The 23,736-nt window shown below is 54.3% G+C and overlaps 1 protein-coding gene across 1 annotated transcript in view; it reads right to left on the bottom strand.

Moving 5' to 3' along the window:
* Positions 1 to 23,736, bottom strand: part of LRP5 (LDL receptor related protein 5) — a 121,951-nt gene that overhangs the window by 15,552 nt on the left and 82,663 nt on the right. Inside the window, exons 9-17 of the mRNA XM_068978258.1 lie at positions 23,280 to 23,569; positions 20,458 to 20,684; positions 19,077 to 19,261; positions 13,570 to 13,893; positions 11,111 to 11,310; positions 6,581 to 6,789; positions 4,945 to 5,135; positions 4,112 to 4,321; positions 1,023 to 1,148 (exon numbers count right to left, since the gene is read on the bottom strand). Coding sequence (XP_068834359.1) covers positions 1,023 to 1,148; positions 4,112 to 4,321; positions 4,945 to 5,135; positions 6,581 to 6,789; positions 11,111 to 11,310; positions 13,570 to 13,893; positions 19,077 to 19,261; positions 20,458 to 20,684; positions 23,280 to 23,569 — 1,962 coding nt within the window. The remainder of the gene's footprint in view (positions 1 to 1,022; positions 1,149 to 4,111; positions 4,322 to 4,944; positions 5,136 to 6,580; positions 6,790 to 11,110; positions 11,311 to 13,569; positions 13,894 to 19,076; positions 19,262 to 20,457; positions 20,685 to 23,279; positions 23,570 to 23,736) is intronic.

Raw genomic sequence — 23,736 nt, forward strand, 5'->3', positions numbered from 1 at the left:
AATGCTCTCAGTTTCTCTGTTTCACAGAAAAGGAAGTAGAGGATAAGAGGTAAGTGAGCAGCCCAGGGTCACTCAGCTGGGAAGTGGCAAAGCTGGTATTGGAACCCAGGTCTGGCTGACCCTAACGCTTATATTCTGTGCAGCCTTTGAAAAGAAGAGGGCCAAGGGTAGAAGGAGGGAAAAAGAACTACTAAAAAAATTAGACAAATCCATTATTGGGGATTTCAGCGCCTCCATCAGTAACTGACAGAACAAGCAGTAAGGAAGGATACAGCCAACCTAAATAGCACTATCCCTCAACTGGATCTAACCGACATTTAGAGAAACACTCCACCCAACAACAGCAGATGACATAACTTCTCAAGCTCATAAGGAGTATTCACCAAGGACAGGCCACATGCTGGGGAAGAAAACATATCTCAACAAAGTTAAAAGGACAGAAATCATTTGTGTACGCTTAGACCACAATAGCACTAAACTAGAAATCAGGAACAGAAAAATAGCTAGAAAATTCCCAACTATTTGGAAATTACACGACACACTTGTAAATAACACCAGGGCCAAAGAATTACTGAGAACAATTAAAAAATATTTGAACTAACTGAAAATGAAAATACAATTTTCAGTTATCAAAATTTATCATTCATCAATTTCATTTATCAAAATTTGTTCAGTTCAGTCGCTCAGTCATGTCCCACTCTTTGTGACCCCACAGACTGCAGCAAGCGGGGCTTCCCTGTCCATCACCAATTCCCGGAGCTTGCTCAAACCCAAGTCCATTGAGTCGGTGATGCCATCCAACATCAAAATTTGTGGGATGCAGCTAAAGCAGTGCTTAGAGGGAAATTCAAAGCCTTGAAATGCATGTGTTAGAAAAGAAGACAAGTAACAAGACAGTCTGGCTTGAACCCTGGGTGCCACAGAGACTATGGATTTTTTTAAAATGCCAGGCAACAACCTGGCAGGCAGGGAACCAGGTCCCTGTTCAGTGTGCCAACAGAAAGTGCCAAGCTCACACCTACCACCACAAGTCAGCAGGTTCTGCAGGAGCACGAGGTGGACCGGGCATGAGCATCGCGGCGTCCCATCGCCCTTGGCGACGCAGATGTGAGAACAGCCTCCATTGTCGCGGGCACAAGGGTGGGCTGCTGTGGAGAGAAAAGAAGGAGGGGTTGGACTCTGACTCCAGTCTCAGGACTTCAGCCTAGAGAAGGGAGGCGGTGAGGGCCAGGCAAGACCTCACAATAACTGGCACTCCTACAGAAGTGCAGTCAACCCTCTCACTTCATTCCTAGGGCAGCCAGGCGAGTCTGTTTCTGTGGACGCTGCATTTTGCCAATGAGGAAGTGGAGGCCAAAAGCACATCTAGAACTTTCCTGACATTACACCCCAGCCTTCTGCACCAGCTCCCACCGTGCCCACAACCATCATGCTACACTGCCCGCCTGTGTGTCTCTCATGGTGTAGTGGGCTAGTGGTGGGCCCCCCAAAAGATACGTCCACATCCTAATGCCTGGAATCTGAGAATGTGACCTTTACTGGGGAAAAGGGTCTCTGCAAACAATGTGATCACATTAAAGATCTTGAGATGAGGTCTAATTCTGAATTATCTGGGTGGGCATTAAATCCACTAAAGTATCCTTATAAGAGAGTGTGTAAGAGGTGAGGGCTTCCCAGGTGGTAAAGAACCTGCCTGCCAGTGCAGGAGACTAAGAGATGCAGGTTCAACCCCTGGGTCAGGAAGGTCCCCCGGAGGAGGGCATGGCAACTATTCCAGTATTCTTGCCAGGAGAATCCCATGGACAGAGGAGCCTGGTGGGCTACAGTCCTTGGGGTCGCAGAGAGTCAGACACAACTGAAGTGACTAAGCATGCAAGCAGGCAAGAGGTGAAGACGGGAGAGAAGGCCATGAGATGGCAGAGGCAGAGGCTGCAATGACACAGCCACAAGCACACCCGTAGCCATGAGCCGTCTCGGTCATCCCCCTGGTCCCCATCCCCTCAGCCCCCTCATTCCCAGCCTCCAGAGAGAGCACAGCCTTGGCGGCACCTCGACTTTGAACTCCTGGCCTCCAGAACCGGGAAAGAATACGTTTCTGTTGCTCTAAGTCACCCAGTTTGTGGTCGCTTGTTACAGCAGCTGCAGTAAACTAATACACGTGGAAATTAACGTAGTAAAGGTGGTGAACCCCAGGAACCTTGACTATTTCAATTCCATCGACCTCCTGTGCCCGATCTCTGGACAATGGTTAGGCGCCTGGGAGAGTGGCTGACCTCCTCCAGGTAAGAGGAGATGGCACAGAGCGCTCTGCTCCTCACCCCTACCCCTGAAGGCAAATCATGGTTTTTTTTTCCTCCTTCATCTCAAGGATTAGGTGTTTTTAAAATGGCAGAGTCAGAGTTTAGAGCAGGGTCAGCCAACTTTTTCCATAAATAATGAGAAAGTAAATAATTTCGGCTTCACAGGCCAGGCCACTGGTTGTGACTCCCGGTCAGCCAGCTGCAGGGCAAAGGCAGCCAGGATGGCAGGGACCCACAGGCTGCAGAGTGCCACCCCTGGTTTAGAGGTTAGCTGTGGGATCGTGTGCGGAAGCAGGATGGGTGGCTCACGTCCCAGATCAACATGGCAGAGCCCACCGAAGGACTTCCCGTACTTACCCAAAACGAGGAGCCTCTCCATGTCACCCCAGAGCCTGCACATTGGTGCTCACAGACACATCCCCGGTTTCCAGCCTCAAACCTGCTCACTGAACATTTCCTGGCCCTCCCAGCCCCGGTTCCAAGGAGCTGCCGGTCAGCGCCCCTGGCTTTCTGCCGACACCAGCAGACAGCGCGTCTTGACCTTTGTGGGCTGAGCATTCACCATTCTGACCATCTGCTAGTGACATCCAGGAAGCCGTGACTTGGCTGAGCACAGACTAAGGGGCCAGATGACCACAAGCATGCTAACCCAGAGGTATGGGGTGCCTCGGTTATTTAGAAGCTAGTTTCCTGGTGACTTCACTTATCTGGGACCCAGCTGATTACCACAGAAACTGCCATGGAGCAGTTAACAAAGAAGTGGCCGGTTCAGAGGTCACGCCCCGGATTCTGACCAGGAAGCCTAACGGAAAAAAATCCAAGTGGCTAAAGCATGGGCTCTGGTTGCAAATTCAAGCCCCCTTGTGTTTACTGGCTGCAAGACAGGAGAAGTAATACCCTTACTGAGTTCTACTTTTTTCAGCTGTAAAATGTAATCTCATTTGAAATTATAAATTACTGTGAAATAACACATATAATGTAATATATAATATTACAGTATAATATAATATATAAAAATGCAGTGTGGCCAAGGCAACAGGCCGACAGGGATGGGCTGGGGTGAGGCTGGGCAGCCCCAGGGCCTGGAAGGCAGCCAGACCATGGGCGTCACGAGACAAGGACAGAGAAGGCCCTGCTCACTCAGCTGGCAGCCCGCTGGGCTGCATGTACATAATGAATAAAGAGAGAAAAGCAAGAAGATAGAGACAGGTAGACACTTAGACACACACACCCCTCCACATCCACATAGAGCCAAGGACCGGGTGGAGGAACCAGAGGTCCTGATTACAGACATCCCTCTCTCAGGCCCCTGGACTCAGCCAGGCTGTGGTAGGCAGAATCCTAAAGTGCCCCCCAAATTCCCCACCCTGCTCCCCAGCTGGGGAGGATGTGATGAGCTGTCATGCCCATGGTTTTATCACCTTTCTTGGCGGAGGGACATACAGATGTAATTAAGGTTACTAATCAGTTGATTCAGTCAATCTAAAGGGTGATTCATCTAAAGCTGGGCCAAATCTCATCGCAGGCACTTGGAAAGCAGAGTGGGTTTGAGAGCTAGAAACGGAAGTCAGAGCGGTCCAATCTGTTGCTGATGGAGAAGGGGATGGGGTAGGGGCCTGAGGGTGGCCTCTGATGACCGAAACTGGGCCCAGCCAAAGCCAGAAAGAAAACGGCTGGAGCCCTACTCTCGCCTTGGTCCGCCCTCCTCCCTTTCTCCAAGGGGGCCAGCCCAGGGGTTGCTGTGCTCCGTGCAGAGGCGTTCCCTCCCCTCAGGGGCCCCCGCACACCCCCACTGGCCTCCCCCCACGTACAGAACTCCTCCAGGCTGATGTCCTCCACAGCATGAATGCCAGTCAGGTGCGCGACACGGCCCTGGACTCGCGTCCGTGCGTCCCCCGTGGTCTTGTCCACACGCTCAATCATCTGCTGCTGGCGGTCAGTCCAGTAGAGGTGCTTGCCCAGCACGGTCAGGCCCACGGGCTGCACGATGTTGGCGTCCTCCAGGGTCAGGCGGTTGGCCCCTGTGAGAGGGATAAGCGCCCCCTGAGTGGCGGCTCAGCCCATGCTCGCTCTGGGAGAGTGGAGGGCTGCCGGGAGCCTGGGGGACGCCAGGCTCAGGCTGGGCACACTCCCTGGAAGCAGGCAGACCTGAGACCTCCTCTCAGTCAGCCCTGCTTCCACCTGGGCTGGCCTTGTGACCGCAGCTGTGGACCCAAGTTGCTGATCCCCTGAAAACACGGTGCCTCCCCTTCCCCCAGCCCACTCCAACTTCTGGCAGAAAAGCCCCTCCAGGCTCTCATTCTTGCTCCTCTCCTGCCCAGGGGCCCCCAGACAAAGGCAGCCATGGCCAAGCAGCTGCAAGTGTGGGCGCTGGAGGCAAAGGGCACAGGATTCCTGCTCCACCCCACGCGGGGGGCCCCAGGCAGCTGGCTCACCCTCTCTGAGCCTCCCTGGACTCTACCGATCAGGAATCATTCAGGGCCCACATCCTGGAATGTGGCTGGGAGAGTGTATGTGCCTCCTCGGAGCAGGCCCCCGACAGACTGTGGTGTGTGACTGATGATGGGGAAGGTGGGCATTCCCAGCGGGTCAGATAGGGTGGCTGCCAAGAGACCAGTCCCCAGGGAGGCCCCAGGGCTCGTACCTGACAGGTCACAGCTCTCGATGCGCTTCAGGTCGGCGTCCACCCAGAAGAGCTTGCCCAGCGTGTTGTCCACCACGAGGGCCACGGGGCGGATGAGGCCCGTGGTGAAGAGGACCTCGCGCTCCGTGCCATCCAGGGCGGCGCGCTCGATCTTGGCGGCGCGGTCCTGCATGTTGGTGAAGTACAGGTACCTGCGGAGGGCGGCAGTGAGGACCTGCTGTGTCCTGCCCATCCTCGGCCAAGCCCCAGAGAGACCAGCCCCGACCCTGCGGACATCCAGCAGGCGAGCAGCCGCATGACCCCGCTCCTGGAGGTGAGAGGTCACACCCTGGAGGGGCTGGAGAATGTCCCCCAAGACCTCACGGCTGCCTGGAACCTCGGAATGTGACCTTACTGGGAAACAAGGTGTTTGCAGATATAATCAAGGATCAAGATGAGGCTACCCTTGGGACTTCCCTGGCGGTCCCAGGTGGTTAAGGCTCTGAGCTCCCACTGCAGCGGGGGGCACAGGTCCAATCCCTGGTCAGGGAACTAAGATCCCGCATGCTGTGCAAGGGCCCTCAGCCAGTGAGAGTGGCCTTAAGAGAGAGAAAAGAGACTACAGGACACAGAGAGGAGTCCATGTGATGACGTGGACAGAGCGGAGGGACGCGGTCACAAGCCTGGGAGCACCCAGGGCCCCCGAAGCTGAAAGGCAGGAAGCAGTCTCCCCTACAGACTCCGGCGGGAGCACAGCCTTGCTGCCCTTGACTCTGGCCCCTGGAACTGCAGGAGAACAGGCCTCCGTGTTCGAAGCGGCCGGTTTGTGGTCACTTGTGGCAGCCCCTCCTCTGGTTCCTGAAGAACCACCAGCACTGACTGAGCCCCCGGGTGCTGCATGGCTGGTACGCCCTGCTCTCTTCACCAGGAAACTGAGTCCCTGGGAGGTCACGTCACACAGGCCGTAAGTGACGGAATCGGGATTTGAACTCGGGTCTGCACGACAGCCCCTGGGTAGAAGCTCCAGCACACAGTGCCTGGACAGGTCTGACTCTGGCTCTGAACGGCCAGCCCTGCGGGTGTCTGGGGTGACCACCACGCTCCTAACCTCATGTCATGGGGCTTTGGGTGCCCCCCTGCCCTGGTCCTTTCCTCCAGGACCCTCCACATCTTTCCACGTCTCAGCCTACCAGAGAACCTGAGGGCTGACACAGCGTCAGGGAGCATCACGGAAGGAAGAAGCTCCCAGTCTGGTAGTGACCTCCCCATAGTGAGACCTATGCAAGTGAATAACCTGCACCACCTGCGATGCTATGGAAGGGATGGCTGTACAGGGCTCAAATTCGATGGGACGGTCTGACACCTATGAACTAGAGCTCACATCCTACCTGTCTCTCGACAAAGCCCCCACCCCTGCACAGGCTTTCAGTCCAGGCCGTCCCTGGGCGTCTCCGCCTCCTCCCCACGACTGGGAATGAGCTGGTGTTTCCTCACCCCGCCGACCCCTGGCTGTGGTGGCAGGGACCCTGGGGAGCTCCTGATGGATGGGCGTGTAGGGGGTGGAAGATCCCTCCTGGCCCGAGAGGCCAGCATGCACGGGAAGGGCGCCCGGCACACCCCTGCAGGGACAGCACCCCAGCCCGTGGCGCCCCCGCACCCGCGCTCGGCGTTGACAACGATGGCCCTCGGCTTGTCGCGGTCCCCCCGCAGCACCACGCCCATGGCGTCCCCGTTGAGCCGGTGGACGTTGATGGTGTTGGTGGCCTCGCACGTCCAGAACAGTGTCCGGCTGTAGATGTCGATGCTGAGGTCGTGCGGCTGCCTGTCCGGGTTCTGGCTTTGGCCCGGAGAGGTCAGAACGAAGGGCTGTAAGGCGGTAAAGAAAAGAGCATCCACCGGAGATGAGGCGGGGAGGGCAGAGGCCTCCGCCCCAGTCCACAGCGAGCATCAAAATCTCAACCCTGTTAGGAACCTTTCCTTTCCAACCAGCTCTTGTCCACACATCCACCTAAGAGTGAAGGGGCTCCCCCGACAGCCTCCAGGGGAGTTCTCGCCATGAGCTCTGGGCCAGGCCCAGCCACTGGTGACGGCACAGGACCCAGATGGTAGCCATCCCACCCCCACTGGCCAGCCCGGGCCTGCTCGTAGAGAGGGGGACTGCCAGGTGGCTAAGTGGTCAGCCAGGATTGCAGGCCCCCGGCTCAAGGCATCTCCTCCCTTCTTGTTTCTTTAGACCCAGGCTTTTGGACTAAGACTCTCAAGTCTTGCTGTCTTTTAAAGTACTCAGGGATTGATGCTGAGGCTGAAGCTCCAATACTCTGGCCACCTGATGTGACATGTTGACTCACTGAAAAAGACCCTGATGCTGGGAAAGATTGAAGGCAAAAGGAGAAGGGGGCGGCAAAGGATGAGATGGTTGGATGGCATCACCAACTCAATGGACATGAGTTTGAGCAAATTCTGGGAGTTGGTGAAGGACAGGGAAACCTGGTGTGCTGCAGTCCATGGGGTTGCAGAGTCAGACACAACTGAGCGACTGAACAACAACCAAAAATTAGGGTGCCGGGATAATGGGTGTCCAGCTTGGAGGTCCCCCTCTCCATCTCTTCCCTGAGGGCCAGAGCTGGGGGTGGGGCTCAAGGGCAGGTGAGGGTACAGGGCCGCCCTGCAGTGTATCCTGGGAGCCCAGGGGCAGTGCGGGCCCCTCTCGGAGGCTGTTATCCCTCTGGGTCTCCACCCCGAGCCTCTCCCGGGAACTCTGCCCAGCTTCATGCCATTCGCTGCATCTCAGGGATGAGCCTGGCTCTCAGAGTCACCAACGGAGAATCCCTTCAAGGGGGAACCTCATTTCATGAACTGATGCTGGAGGAGGAGCGCCCCTCATCTCCCTCCCAGGCCAGAGCCCGACCCCCTGGTGGATGTGGTCCCCCTGGGTGCTCGGGTGACTTGACCTGGTGCAAAGGGGCTTCCCAAGTTCCTGGGCTGCTGCCACCAACGGTCTGGATGAAAAGCCCCTTCTCCTGAGAAGGGCATCATCTTCTAATGATGCTCTGACCACAGTTCATCGCGGACCCTCTTTATCTGCCTCTTTTCAGGCGTTAATAAAACAACAAGTCACCAGGGTGGGGAGAGGCGGCTTGCAGGCAAAAGGAAGCCCCCTTCCCCAGGCCCAGCCTCTAGGACCCAGCTGGAGAGGAACCCCCCACTCTCCCAGCCCTCCACACCCGGCAGCCTCTGGTCCGGCCCTGCTGGGCAGCTAGAAGCGTGCCACTTGCATTTCTGCAGGCAACAACATCCACATCCTGGGAGCTGTGGGCCCTAGGAAGCAAGTGTCAACTCCAACCAGCACCATCCTCTCTCAGGAGCCACGGAGCTCTGTGGCCAAAGACCACAAACGAGTGTAGCTGACGGCCTGGGAGTAAAGCAAGATTCCAGCCAGCCCTGGCCAGAGTCAGGCTCCCTGTGAAGGGTGGGTATGTGGGGGCTGGGCACACACTCATCGAAACAACCAGGGGAGAAAAGGGCACGGTGTAATAACACAGCACCCACGTCCCTCCCCGGGCAGACGGGAACGAGGAGACCAACCTTACCCGGCCGGCCGGTTTCATAAAGCCCGAACTCCGGTTTTAACGTAAGGAACAGCACAGTGCCAGCGCCAAAGGTCTTAACAGAAGCCAACTCAACGTCGCCATCAACAGCCCGGCCCCCTCACAGTACAGGGTGGTCCTTAACCAAGTGGCCCCAAAGCAGATGCAGCCCGTGTCCACTGGTGGGTGGACAGATAAGCAAAGCGTGTTCTGTACATGCAGTGCGATGTTATTCAGGCTTAAAGAGGAAGAAAATTCTGATACCTGCCATGATGAACCTCAAGGTCACTGTAATCAGTGAAACCAGCCAGTCACAAAAGGACAGACATCGATCGCGCGGTTCTAACTATATGCAGGACTTAAGGGCTGTCAGACTCAGAGAGACAGAAACCAGGATGGTGGGTGCCGGGGACGGCGGAGGACGCGGGGGGTGGAGAGTTAGTGTTAACAGGGACAGACTGTCGTCAGAGACAGGCAGTGGTGACGGCTGTTCAACAGTGTGAATGTACTTAATGTCACAGAGCTGTACACTTAAAAATGGCTAAAATGGTACGTCTTATGCAATGTATGTTTACCACAACGAAAGCATAAAATATTAACCAGAAAAACAAAAGCCGAGTAGATAATAATGAGCTTCCCCGGCGGCACTTGTGGTAAAAGAATCCGCCCGTCAGTGTAGGAGACGCAAGAGACGCAGGTTCAATCCTTGGGTCAGGAAGATCTCTTGGAGAAGGGAATGGCCACCCACTGCAGCATTCTTGCCTAGAGGATTCAATGGACACAGGAGCCTGGTGGGCTACAGTCCATGGGGCCGCAAAGAGTCAGACACAACTGGGCACGCAACTGACAATGGACAACACTGTCCTTGGGGTGGGGGTGGTGCTCCAGATAATCAAAGCCACAGGAAAACGGAGTTCAGTAGGGAGGGAAATGAATGTTCTCTAGATTAAGTGCCCTTAAAAGGGCCTTATTCTTCAAAGTCCTCCCCTACTTCTGCAGACACCATAAAAGAATGCAAAAGAACGCCTCTCCCTGGGACTTGAAGGCAATTTGCACCCAGCAACTTTCTCAGCAGGGAAGCCACAGTCCATCAATTAACACTTCACGTTCTCCAAAGGACTCAAACTCCCTGTCACCTGAGCCCGGAGAGAGATGAAAGAAATCCATTCCCACCATCTTCCCCAGGCTCTGCTCCCATCTGGGGATAGCTGGAGCTTCTACCACGCACCAAGGACACACACAGTCAAAGGACAGTTAACCTGACATTGTTGCTGGATGACATATTTCGTGTTGCCCAGCTGTACAGGCAGCCCTGGTACCCAGTTTGAGGCAGGGAACAGAAACACTTAACATTACAGACAGGAAGATCTTCTGAAAATCCCTCCTGACACAAAACAGCCTTGCTATCATGATAGTGCCAAGACTCCCCCATGATGACATAAGCTATTCCAGTGACTACTTGATCGAGAAAGAGACGGCTGGGTTCTCTTTTGTGAAAGGAGCCTTTTGAAACTGGCATGGCCAGGCAGGCGTGTCCTACTGGGGTTCTGGCCACAGTTCCCTGTCACACGGCTGGATACGCCGGATGAGCCCGGAGGCGGCAGCGACAACGTCCTTCCTGGCCTGGGTCACAAACACCAGGAAAGCAGTCAGCTCTGCTAGACTCAGGTTTAGAAAACGCGCCTCCGCTCCCACGCTGTGATATATCAGGGACAACTTCAGCAGAGCGTGGTTTTCGAGTTTGCACAACTCCACCCAGGAGAAACACTAGTAAGTGCAGAGCACGCACCTGGCACTGTGCTAAGCAGGGGTGAGTGAATACACACCTCCAGCGCCCCCTCAGACCCCAAGCACCAGGAGCCAAACCATCCACGCTGGGGTTTCAACGTTGCGTCCCATCTCAGGCCACCCTCCTTCCACAGTTCCACCAAAACCCACAAGCCGCAGCTCTCTGGCTCCCGTCTCCTCAGCCAACCTCAGGTCTCTGAAAGGTCAAGGGCCGTATCTGCTGTAGCATTTACGTACTGAACCATTTAAGGGGCAGGGCGGGGCCCCTGCATCGCCAGGTTCCTCTCTTTTGCTTAGTTTGTCGTTGATGGAGTTTTGAGAGCTGTGTTCCTGTCCCCCACCCCGCCCCATCAACCCTGGGGTCTGTTCTGCACCATTTTACACCATGCGGTGATTTTCAGAAACACACATACTGCTTCATAGCAGAAATGACTGTATACAACTCCTCTGAAATAAAAAATAAACCTAGAATAACCAATACCAACTGTCCTTGTACAAAACCACTGTGGAAAGGGGGAAAAAAAAAAAAGACCCCATGGGGTTTGACGTCCACCAGCACTCTGTAAACAACTGCAAAATCCAGTTTCTACATGGAGTCATCATCTCAGGGTTTCACACGACTCAGCCTGACACCCCACAAGGACATAACTGGGGCCCAGATCATCACCTACAGCCCACTGTGTTCCCCGGCACCCCCTCGGCTAAGAAAAGGGGGTGGTGGTGGCCTGGAAGCAGCCAGGGCCAGCTCCTTGTGGAAGCGCACCCCGCCGGCCACCCCTCCATACTCCAGCACTCCCAACAGGCACACTTGCCTGGGTCCCGTCGTCCTTGGCTCGTTTGATGTTCTGGCGCCCGTCCACCCAGTAGATGAACTTGTCCAGCGGGTCGTAGTCGATGGCCTTGACGTTGCGCAGGCCGTGCAGCGGCAGGATGAGGTCCGGGCTGTGCTGGTCGTCAGGAATCATCCGACTGATGGCACACTTCTGGCTGAACAGCAGGAAGGTGGTGGGCGCTGGAGGGGGGCAGACAGAAGAGGGGCCGCCGGTCAGTGTCAGAGCCAAAGAGAGAGGGGCTGGGGAGGATGGCGTAGCATGCTATGATAAAAAGTAGGTCCGTGTGTGTACCTATGAGATGGACGTGGAAAACGGCTGGGAAGACACAGTCGATTCTTGGTGGGGCGGGGGAACTGTGAGGAATTTGACTCTCCGTGTTACACGTGTCTCTGTCATTTCAGTATTTTATTATAAGCGTATCTGTTATTTTAAAACTAGATATCCATTTCTTTTTGAAAAACATTTACTTGGCTGTGCCGGGTTTTCGTTGCAGCACACCGGACCTTCGTTGAGGCGTGCGGGACCTCCAGTTCCAGCATGCACACTCTCAGTTGATGCATGTGGGACTAGTGCCCTGACCAGGGGTCTAACCTAGGCCCTAAGCATCAGGAAAGCAGAGTCTTAGCCATTGGACCACAAGGGAAGCCCCTCATTAAAAAAAAAACAAACCTTTTTTTTGATGTTGACCATTTTAAAAGACTTTATTAAATTTGTTACAATACTGCTTCTGTTTTACGTTTGGTTTTCTTGGCCGACAGGCACTTGGGATCCTACCCCCCCAACCAATTCACACCCCCTGCACCAGAAGGCAAAGTCTTAGCCATTGGACTGCCAGGGAAGGCCTCCATTTCTTTTTAGATTATCAAGACTTCAGTCGGAAGGAGGGAAAGGCAGTGAGCCTCAGACTGTGAAGTGTGTGAGATGCTCTGGTGACTGTGGGATTCTTCAGGAGCTTCTATGAGCTCCAGGGAACGGCCGAAAACCGTGTCAACAGTGAGACCAGGAGGGGGCGCTCCTCGGGGCTGTCAGGACCCAGAACGTGCACAGGCCACTGTCAGAGCTACTGCTGCGCCACGTGAATCCAGTCATGGCCCTGGGTCTGCAGCCGCGGGAGCCAATCATGGCCCTGGGTCTGCAGCCGTGGGAGCCAATCATGGCCCTGGGTGTGCAGCCGTGGGAGCCAATCATGGCCCTGGGTCTGCAGCCGTGGGAGCCAATCACGGCCCTGGGTGTGCAGCCGTGGGAGCCAATCATGGTCCTGGGTCTGCAGCCGTGGGAGCCAATCATGGCCCTGGGTCTGCAGCCGTGGGAGCCGGCACCCAGCTCACATCCCCTCTGGGAGGCGGATGACCTGCACCTCCATTTGACTCTTCGAGGTTATGCCCCCCCAGAAATTGGACAACAGGACCAAAGGGAGCCCAGGAGTGTGGAGTCCCAGCTGCGGCCCCAGGCCCATCACGTACCCGCCGAGGACTGCCACCAAGCCTCCGCCCTTCGAGGCTGTGGGTCCCTCATGCACACTTTTGGACCGTGGATGCCTAGCCCTCCCAACGCCCAGGGCCGCAAGAAGCTCACACAAGGCCCCGGGTGACAAAGAGCTTTGTAAACTGTCTACAGCTGCTTAGAGGCCGAGTTCTAACCAGCGCTCTGGTGATGTCACAGAAGAAAAGCCTGCCAACAGGACACGTCTGTTCTCCCTGTGGGCTGTGGGGAAGTCATGCTCCAGCTCTCTGAACCTTCTCTGAACCTCGCTTTTCTGAGTGCCAGAATGAAAGAAAAAAGGCTGGCTTCGTTTAGAGGGCCAGTGCGAGGATCACACAAGTGGATGTGAGGCTGCCAGTAAGGGGTCAGGACAGGGACTCTGGAGCCAGCCTGCCTGGATTCAGACCTGGTTCCAAGTCTCACTGCTGTGTGGCCTTGGGTGGGTAACTACGTGTCTCTGTGCTCAGGGTCCTTATCTGTGAAATGGGGACAGTGATGTTGCCTATCCCATAGACTGGAGGATTGCTGCTGCTGCTGCTAAAGCCGCATCAGTCGTGTCCAACTCTGTGCGACCCCATGGACAGCAGCCCACCAGGCTCCTCTGTGAATACTGGAGTGGGTTGCCATTTCCTTCTCCAAGACTGGAGGATTAAGTGCCGTAAAAAGCATTTGGAACAGTGCCCAAATCTATAAGTGACAGAGACTGTTTTTCACAGCCAAAGAGCCTCCCATGGGACGTGTCAGGTGAGAGCTTGGCCCATCTAATCATGTCTTGATGAAGCAACAGGGCTTCTACCCAGCCCGAGCCTCCAGGTAACATCATGCTTATGTGCAGTGCACAACCTGCCCAAACTGCCCACGTGCACCCCAGCTAAGACGCTTCTTTCTGCCTTACCTGTCAGAGGCAGGCGGATCTCATGTGGGAGTGAGGGGCAGGGGGAGAGCGAGGCACTTACGGCTGCAGTTGCGGCTGCTGGGGTCCAGGGTGTAATGCGAGGCACAGCTGCAGCGGTGGCCACTGGGGACGGCGAGGCACAGCTGGCCACACTGCCCGTTGTTGTGCACGCAGTCGTTGAGGCCGTCCTGGCGGGAGGAGTGGAACACCAGGATGTCCATCACGAAGTCCAGGTGGCCCTGGATGAGGGTGCGGTTCCGGCCGCTGGTCTTGTCAGCCCGCTCGATGCTGTGCAGGTTCCAATCTGTCCAGTAGATGTAATCGCTGTACTGGGTCAGACCGAAGGGGTGCGGGAGGTCATCCGCAATCACGACCCGCTCCTGACCTGCACGGAGACACGGGGGCGCAGCGTCAGCCAGGGCACTGCACGGGCACCAACCCACAGCCTGGCCACCTGCGTCGGGCTGGTAAAGCGTGCGAGCACTCTGGGAAACCGGCAGGGCCCACTGAGCCTGGATGTGCGCTTACCCTGAGGGCAGGCAACTCCCCTCCCGCTGCACAAGAGAGCGTTCCCCCACACGACGCAGATGAGACTGTGCGCAGCGGTGACTGTGTGTGACAGCCACAGCAGGAAGCAACCCAAACAGCAGGATGGGTCTAACAAACATGGTACAATCTTCAGGCCGTGGAAATGACGCAGCATAAAACAGAATCTCAGTCATTAGACAGAAAGAAGCCGGATGCTGATGAGCACACGCCGTACGGTCAGTGATAGAAAGTTCCAGAACGGCACAGCTAGAGCATGTAGACAGACGTCAGTGCAGTGGTGAGCCCGGATGAGGTAAGACTGACTAAGAGCCTTTCGGGGGCTGGAAACTTCCTCGCTTCGATCTGCACGGCAGCCGCCCAGCCTATGTTGATGCTCCTATGGATATGCACGTATCAGTGTGTAAAAGTTCTGCAACCTGACCACTTTTTTGGCATTTGACTGTATTTGTATGTCAGAAAATATTTCATTTTATTTTGGCCACATCATGAGGCTTGCAGAACCTCAGTTCCCTGCATGTCAAAAAATCTTTTAAACTAGGTTTAGTCTGCCTAGCCATCTACCACAGGGATGGGAACCAGGCTCTGGAGTCAGCCTGGGTCCCCTTGCTCCTCCACTGATCACATGACCTCGGGCAATCTGTATAAGCTCCTTGACCCTCAGTCTCCCCATCTGCAACGTGAGTATTCTCCAGAGTGCCCTCACGACCTCCCTGGCGGTCCAGCGGTTAAGACTCTGCATTCCCAGTGCAGGGGGCCTGGGTTCAATCCCTGGTCAGGGAACTAGACATCACAAGGTGCAAGTGAAAGCTGCTCAGTCGTGTCTGACTCTTTGCGACCCCATAGACTATGCTGTCCATGGAATTCTCCAGGCCAGAATACTGGAGTGGGTAGCCTTTCCCTTCTCCAGGGGATTGCCCTAAGCCAGGGACTGAACCCAGGTCTCCAACATTGTGGGCAGATTCTTTACTGTCTGAGCCACCAGGGAAGCCCATGAATACTGGAGTGGGTAGCCTTTCCCTTCTCCAGAGGATCTTCTCGACCCAGGAATCGAACCAGGTCTCCCAAATTGCAGGCAGATTCTTTACCAGTGAGCTACCAGGGAGGCTGCAACTAAAGATCCCTCATGCTTCAACAAAGAGCCAGTGCAGTCTAAGGAACTGAAAAACGAAAAGAGTGTCCTCCTGGGTATCCGTGATACTTAAATGTAATAAATTGTGATAAAAAAAAAATCAGTGAGGTCTGTGATTATCATTGTGATAAATATTCAGTGAGATCATGTAGAATGGTCAAAATGCCAGTACAAAATAAGTGCTTGGTAAAAGTTATGTGCAGTGCAGGAGACCCGGGTTCAGTCCCTGGGTCGGGAAGGTCTTGTGGAGAGAGCCGCTGCCCAGTCCGGTATTCCTTTTATTTGTTTACCTGGTTTTGGCTGTGCCGGGCCTTCACTGCTGCCCGGGCTTTTCTCTAGCTGTTTTCTCAGCTTTTCTCTCGCTGCCCGGGCATCTCTAGCAGGGGCGATGCTCTCGCTGCAGTGAGTTTCTCACTGCGGCGGCTTCTCTTGCTGCCGAGCACAGGCTCGAGGGTTCAGCAGTCGTGGCCCGTGGGCTTTAGAGCACAGGCTCAATGGTTGTGGTTCGTGAGCTTAGTTTTTCCGAGGCATGTGGGATCTTCCCAGACCAGGGTTGGAACCCGTGTCTCCTGCATTGGCAGGCAGATTCTTTACCATGGAGCCGCCTGGGAAGCCCCCCACTCCAGTATCCTCGCCTGGAGAATTCCATGGACAGAGGAACCAGGTGGGACTCATTGGAAAAGACCCTGACGCTGGGAAAGACTGAAGGCCAAAGGAGAAGGGGGTGGCAGAGGCTGAGATAGATAGCAACACCTACTCAATGGACATGAATATGAACAAACCCTGGGAGACAGAAGGAAGGGAAGCCTGGAGTGCTGCAATCCATTGGGTCACAAAGATTCAGACATGACTCAGCAACTGAACAACAAGGAGTTATGAGCAGAATAACACTCTAATCCCTATTCTCCAGGGCTTCCCTCATAGATGAGTTGGTAAAGAATCTGCCTGCAATGCAGGAGACCCCGGTTCAATTCCTAGGTAGGAAAGATCCTCTGGAGAAGGGATAGGCTACCCACTCCAGTATTCTTGGGCTTCCCAGGTGGCTCAGCTGGCAAAGAATCCTCCTGCAATGTGGGAGACCTAGGTTCGATCCCTGGCTTGGGAAGATCCTCTGGAGAAGGGAAAGGCCACCCACTCCAGTATTCTGGCCTGGAGAATTCCATGGGCTGTACAGTCCATGGGGTCACAAAGAGTTGGACCCGACCAAGTGACTTTCACTCACTCACTCCCTCTTCTCCAAAGAGGTCCACATTCTAATTTCCAGGATTTGTGAACATCATGCCTTACATGGCTGGGGGCTTTGCAGGTGTGACTAAATTAAAGATTCTGAACTGCAGAGATGATCCTGGATTATCCCAGGACACCCGGTGTAAACACAAGGGTAGAGAGAACAGGACAGTGAGAGGGGCTGGTCGCTACAGCTGGCTTTGAAGTTGGAGGAAGGGGCCACGAGGCAAGGAGGCAGGCAGCCTCCAGAAGATGGAAAAGGCACTGGGCCCAGGCAGCAGCCCCCGGAAGGGAGGGGGCCAGGCTCACACCTTGCTTGTAGCCCACTGACCCCATCTGGGGATACGGCTGCTCAGGCTAACGCCAGCAGCAAAGGACTTGTCAAATGAACCAGGGTCTGACCACCGGGCAGCCACGTGCGGAACACACACGCCTGTGGGCAGCTGCTGGGGCTACAGCAGCAACAGGCAGGCTCAGGGCCAACTGGGACGGCGCATGGTGGAAAGGGCGCAGAGGGGGGCTGAGCCCCACAGGAGGGAAAGAGTACATGCGGGGCCTGGGGACACTCGACCTCGACCCCAGTGTGGGGTCCTAAGTCTTCCCCCGGCAAAGTGTGTTGTGCGAACGCCTCACATAAGCTCTGTGTGCACGCCGAGTCACTCCGTCGTGTCCACCTCTTTGTGACCCCCGTGGACTATAGCCTGCCAGGCTCCTCTGTCCATGGGATTTTTTCCAGGCAAGAATACTGGAGCGGGTTGCCATTTCCTCCTCCAGGGGATCTTCCCAACCCAGGGATCGAAACTGCGTCTCCTGCATTGCAGGCAGATTCTTTACCACTGAGTCACTGCAGAACCCATATACACATATGCTCTATTTTACGGTAAAAATGATGCCAATGATGGGAATCTTCCTGGTGGTCCAGGGGCTAAGACTCCGCGTTCCCAATGCAGGGGACCGGGGTTCAATCCCTGATCCGGGAACTAGATCCCACATGCCACAGCTAAGAGTTTGCGTGCTGCAACTAAAGATCGAAGGAAGATCCTCCGTGCCACAGCTAAGACCCCATACAGCCAAATAAATAGTTTTTAAAACAATGAAGCCCATGAAAACAAATCAGAGACGTGTGGACGTGCTCCTCCTATGTGGGAGCAGGAGGAAGCGGAACGGAAATCATCTATGGCACGATTTGAAATAATGTTTTGAAAATGATTTTTTTTTTAAAGGAGAAAAGTGGAAGAAACAAAACAAAACAAAACCCAGGCTCACAATCCACACTCAGCTCTTACACAGAGGCACTCTTCCCACGGGGGCCTCCCCTGTTGTTAACCAAGCGCTCTGAACACATCTGTGCTGTTCAGCGGGAAACCTGCCACGGCAGCAAACAGCCCGGCCGGATGCACCCACTGCCCTCGGCCTGCAGGCTTGGGCGGGTTTCCAGGGCTTTCACTGGCTTTCCTCTGAGTGTGTCATCACTCTGGGGTAATCAGGGAGCTTAATTGTTTCGGGCAACCACAGCTGTGCTGCAACAAGTCTCCCACCTGCCACCAGCCTCTTATAACTCCCTGCAGGGCTGGCGTGGTGGCCTCGAAGACGCAGTCAAGCCTCGCTCCGGGCCCCACGAACCAGGACAGTCAGTGTGCAGGGCGAGTGCAGCCCCACTGCAAGCAGAAACCAGGACACAGAGCTTCTGGCCCTAGCTCTGTTCACACAGTACCTGCGACAAGCGGTTTGGCCCACCAAGGCCTCAGTCTCCTCATCTGTAAAGTGGGCACAACTGTGCCTACCACAGGTGGCAGCAGCAGCAGCGGTAAGAAAGGCAGCCAAATTCTCTCAATTGTACAGGGCAGCTCCACCAACTGGTACCACCCAAGACAGCCATCCCCCTCCACCACCAAGAAGTCCAGTCATGCTCTAGGTTCCAATCCTGCCCTCACAGCTAGGTGATATGGAATAAGGGGTTTTTTTTCTGGCTTTTTATTTATTTATGTGTTTTCAGTTACGCTGGGTCTTTGTTGCTGCCTGTGGGCATTCTCTAGCTGCCGTGTATGGGGAGCACTCCCTTCTCTTGTTGGGAGCACAAGTCCTAGGGCATGGGCTTCAGGAGTTGTGGTGCAGGAGCTTAGTCACCCAGGGGCTTAGATGTCCCCCGGCACGTGAAATCTTCCCTGACCAGGGACTGAACCTATGTCCTTGCCTTGACAGGTGGAATCCTAACCACTGGACCACCAGGGAAGCCCTGGGTTTTGTTTTTAATCTCATCCCAGGGTGTTGAGTGGCCCCAGAACGATGCCTGGTACCCAGGAGGAATTCAGGGTCGGATGGAGAGGGAGCATGTGGTCCTGGGGGCTGAGCAGTGCTCGGTGACCTTACACAGGTCCCGTGATCTCCCAGGGCCTCAGTTTCCCCATCACTGAAAACCTATGCTCTGTGGTGTCAGGTCAGATTAGAATCCTGGCCTGGGGTTGGTCTGGACCCGGCTGTCAGCACCAGGGCCTCTACGCAACGTCAGCAGCGGCAGAAAGGGACACCTCTGGTGGCAGGGTGGGTCAGGACTTGGGGCCCGTTCACACCTTGCAAGCCCGAGGGCACAGTGCCATGGGGGCTGAGGGTGGCTGACACCCCACCAGGGGCGCCCCCTCCCGGCAGGACCCACCGGCTCTCACCCAGCATGTTGGACGACTCGATCATGTTGGTGTCCAGGTCCGTCCAGTAGAGACGCTGGTCAGCGTAGTCGATGGTGAGGTCGTTGGCCCGGCCCACCTTGTCCACCAGTGTCATGCAGTTGGTCCCATCCATGAAGGCCCGCACGATCCTGGGCTTGCCGCCCCACTCAGTCCAGTAGATGTAGCTGGAAGACACGGGAGCAGGGCGGGTGCCGTCAGCGTGTCCACCCCGAATCGGGGCAGGAAGCCTGCTTGCCGCCATCTCCTGGGCCGTGCTGAAGGCGTCGTATAGGAAGCAGGAACGAGGGGAGATCTGGAGCCCCCCCAGCCCACTGTCCCTCCAGGAGCGGCCACGGAACTGGCTCCTGGCTCCTGGGGTTGCACAGCAGCCCTCCTGCAAGCTAAGCCCTGATACTCTTGTTCACGTGCACAAACGTGGTGGCCATGTGCCAGGACATCCAGGCGGGGACCCCGTTTCAGGGACAAATGCTAAGTAGGCTGGACAGGAGAATGTGGGCCAATCAGGGCGTACAGTCCCTTTCCTCAAAGAAGGAAGAAAACAAGACCCCGAGACAAACAGGCTTTGCAGGGCCGGGATTCGAACTTGGCTCCACCTCCACCAAGGTCCTCTTTCCTGGCTCTTCAGCAGCTCTGGGGAAGACACCTCCATCTCAGACTTGTGTTTCCTGGTTCTTTCACTGAAATCTGGACCCTCCCTTTGTTTGCAGAAATCTTCCTTCCCTAACAGCACGCAGCAGGCCGGGTTTGGGGTGCTCCCTACACATCACTGATGCTTTACGGGGTGAGCGCTGCAGGCAGAGGAAGGTGCCGCCCAGCCCTCTGGCCCCAGGACAGGGCCCCCAGGCTGCTTGACAGATCAAAGCATGTGCCTCGCAAGGGAGGTTTTAATCTGCAGCCAAGCAGCTGCACGAGGCCAGGAGGAGAAGCTCCGGACAGGGGTCTGGACAGGACTTCTTGGCCCACTGACATGACCTTCAGTGACCTTCAGTCACTGAGCTTCTCCGAGCCTCCGTTTCTGCATCCGTGAAATCAGGTACAAAGACACCCTCCCTGGCAAGGCCCCTGAGCGCTCTGACGAGAGGTTCCCCTGAGAGGGCCCAGGCAGTGGTGCCTGATACGGGGGCCTCCCTTCCTTCCTCCTTCTGCTCTGGGCCTCAGTGTCCCGACTGTGAAATGAACCAGATGACCCCCCAAGAATCCTGCTGGTCCCAGCCACCTCCAAGCTCACAGCGGTCATTACTACTCTCAACTGCGGCGCTGACAGGCAGCGGGCAGCCGTGTGCCTCGGGGCATCACTGCACTGGCTGGTGTGGAGAGGTGGTGGGGGCATGGCCGCACAGGCTGGCAAAGCGGCCCTTACCCTTTGGTGGGGTCCAGGGCCAGCGACCGCGGGTTGTCTAGATCCCTCCACACGAGGACCTGCCGGAACTGCCCGTCCAGCCGGGCCACTTCGATCCTATTGGTCCCAGTGTCTGCCCAGTAGAGGTTCTTGCCCATCCAGTCGACAGCCATGCCTTCTGGGTAGTCGAGGCCAAACTCGATCACATGTTCCACGGAGCTCCCGTTCATGAAGGCCCGGCTGATGGTCTGGGAGCGGGGAGGAGGAGAGGCCACCCGTTAGGAACCAGGGTTTCGGCAGACATCTCACCAGGCGATGCTGGAGCGACTGCTAACCATAACCACTATCAGCAACTGACCAGCCACTGAGGAGGGGCCAGATCACAACATTTGAGTTTCTATTCTTTTTATTTCTTCTATCTATTCCCCCTCAACATTTGAGTTTTTAAAGGAACTTTTAAAACACAACCTTTTTAAAAGAAATAATTTGGCTATATATATACATATATATATATGATACATACTTTTCTAAACTATGTAAACATATTATATAATAGCATATAATTATAAAATAATATATCATTATATAAGCTATAGTATATATACATGTCTCAGGACCCTTCAAAATAGTTACATCCTAAAAAAGAAATCGTTGGATCTTTCACCCAGTAATCTTCCTCTTGAAATGTTATTCAAAGGAAAGAAAATACAAAGAGACTTTATACACAGAGATATCTGTTACTGTGGTATGGGTTAGAGTTGGGAAAAAAACTGGAAGGCCATTTAAAATAAGGCAATGATTAAGAAATATATGCACAATAGAATAATTTACACATTTAAAGAATTATGTTAAAGAGTTTGTAATAGCTTAACAAAATATGTTATAATGTGATAAAAAAAAACCACAGGATACAGAATTCTATGAAGCACATGACTGATTATGAGAAACACTAACAAAGGGGAAAATCCAAGGAAACACACTAAAATGACATCAGCGGCTGACTTGAAATGATGGAGGTGTGGATGTTTTATTTTTTTCTTGATACTTTTTCTGTATATTTTTCTCTTTTTCTACAGTGAACCCTATGACTTTTAAAATCAGGAAAAAACCTTACGAACCATGTAATACCAATGGTAGAATAAAAGGTAGGTGATGACACCGTTGCAGTTGTCCCGTGCTTTAGAACAGGGGTTAGAGGACGTTTTTGGTAAATAGTTCAGGTATCACAGGGTCCGTGGATTTGCCACTGCCTAGTGGCTTCCCAGGTGGCGCTAGTGGTAAAGAACACGCCTGCCAACGCAGGAGACACAAGAGATGCGGGTTCGCCCTGGGGTCGGGAAGCTCCCCTGGAGGAGGGCACGGCAACCCGCTCCAGTATCCTTGCCTAGAGAATCCCATGGACAGAGGAGCCTGGTGGGCTACAGTCCCTGGGGTCGTAAAGAGTCAGACACGACTGAAGTGAACCAGCACGCAACGACAGCGGCACAAAGCAGGTGCGGACGGTCCGCAGGCAAAGGGGCACCAGTGTTCCAACAGAACTTTACTGACAAAATGAGGAGGCTGGCCCAAGGACCAGTTTGCCAAACTCTACTTGAGAAGATAAAGGAGGCTCTCCTGTATTAATCCAGGATATTTACATTAGCACCCAGAACAAAGAAAGTTTGTTAAGTAAGTGGGCCCTTGTGAGGCAGTGAGTGGAGTGAAGCAAAAGACGCATGGATACATAATCACTCTAGAAATAGCCACCTGTGTGTCCACCGGATCTGCTCACTGTAATCATTCATGCTTAGGTATTAACATGGGTTCACTAGTGTTCTACTGGTTTGAATCAAGCCATAATAAATATTTTTCTAAATTTTTGTTTTAATTTTTAAAACTTTATTTTCAGCTGCACCCTGCAGCTTGCGGGATCTTAGTTCCCCAACCCAGGGATAGAAACTGTGCCCCCTGAAGTGGAGGCACAGAGTTCTAGCCACTGGACCACCAAGGAACTCCCTACAGTTGTTTTAATTTTTTATACTCAGCCATAAAAAAAGAATGAAATTTTGCCATCTGTAACAACATGCACAGACTTGGAGGGTACTATGCTTTGTCATAAGCATAGAAAGAGAAAAACAAATACACTGGCGTATCACTTATCCGGGAATCTAAAAATTGTAACAAACTAGTGACTATAACAAAAAAGAAGCAGACTCACAGACACAGTGGATACCAGTGGGGAGAGGGAAGAGGGGGCAACATCAGGGTAGGAGAGTAAAAGGTACAAACGATTAGGTGTAAAATAAGCTACACGGATACCCTGGACCACACGGGGCATATAGCCAATAATTTCAGTAGCGATAAATGGAGTATAAGCTTTCAAAAATGGTCAATCACTATACCGTGCTCTCGCTACTGACACTGTACAGCAACTAAACTTCAATTAAAAAAAAAAACAAAACTATTGGGACTCCCTGTTGGTCTAGGGGCTAAGACTCCACATTCCCCATGCAGGGGGCCTGGGTTCAACCCCTGGTCGGGGAGCTAGATCCCACGCGCTGAGACCAAAGATCCCGCTTGCACAACAAAGTCCTGGCCCAGCCAGAGAAATAAATCATTAAAAAAATACATTAAGGGATTTCCCAGGGGTCCAGGGGTTAACACTCTGCTCCCAACGCAGGGGGATCATGCATCGTGCTCTCTCTTGACTGGACAGCTAAGATCATACACGGTATGGCCCCCCAAAAAGAAAAAAGAAAGCCCCCCTATTAAAAAAAGAAAGCCTTCTTTAAGCCTCTGAGGTGATACCATCGCCGGCAGGTATTCACAGGAGAGGTGAACAGCAGGACACCCCACCGCCATACCTTCAGGCTGACGTCAGTCCAATAGATGTGATTGTTGGACACGTCGAAGTCCAGGGCAGACGCCTCCTTGACGCCCGTGAGCGGGATGGCCACGTCGTTGTTGTTGGTGTCCAGGGAGATCCGGTGGATGGCGGCCCGGCTGGTGAACACCAGGAAGGCCTCGGGCACGATGCAGGTCTTCATGTCGCTCAGCAGCTCCAGGCCGATGGGGCAGCCGCACTTGGTGGCGCGGGGCGTGAAGAAGCACAGGTGGCTGCAGCCCCCGTTCCTGTCCGCACACGGGTTGGTTCCTGGACGGAAAGACACAGGTGCTAGGCCCCAGTGGCCCTGCAATGGGGGGGGCAGTGGCTCCCCGGTTGTATGTGGCTTCATTTCCCCCAGGCACCACTAGGGGACAGCAGGTAAGGTTGGTGGAAACCCAGGCCCCCCTGGCTCAAGGACAGGACGGAGCAAGGTT

This window comes from Capricornis sumatraensis, chromosome 8 (genome assembly GCF_032405125.1).
Source record: "Capricornis sumatraensis isolate serow.1 chromosome 8, serow.2, whole genome shotgun sequence".
NCBI classification, from domain to species: Eukaryota; Metazoa; Chordata; class Mammalia; order Artiodactyla; family Bovidae; genus Capricornis; species Capricornis sumatraensis.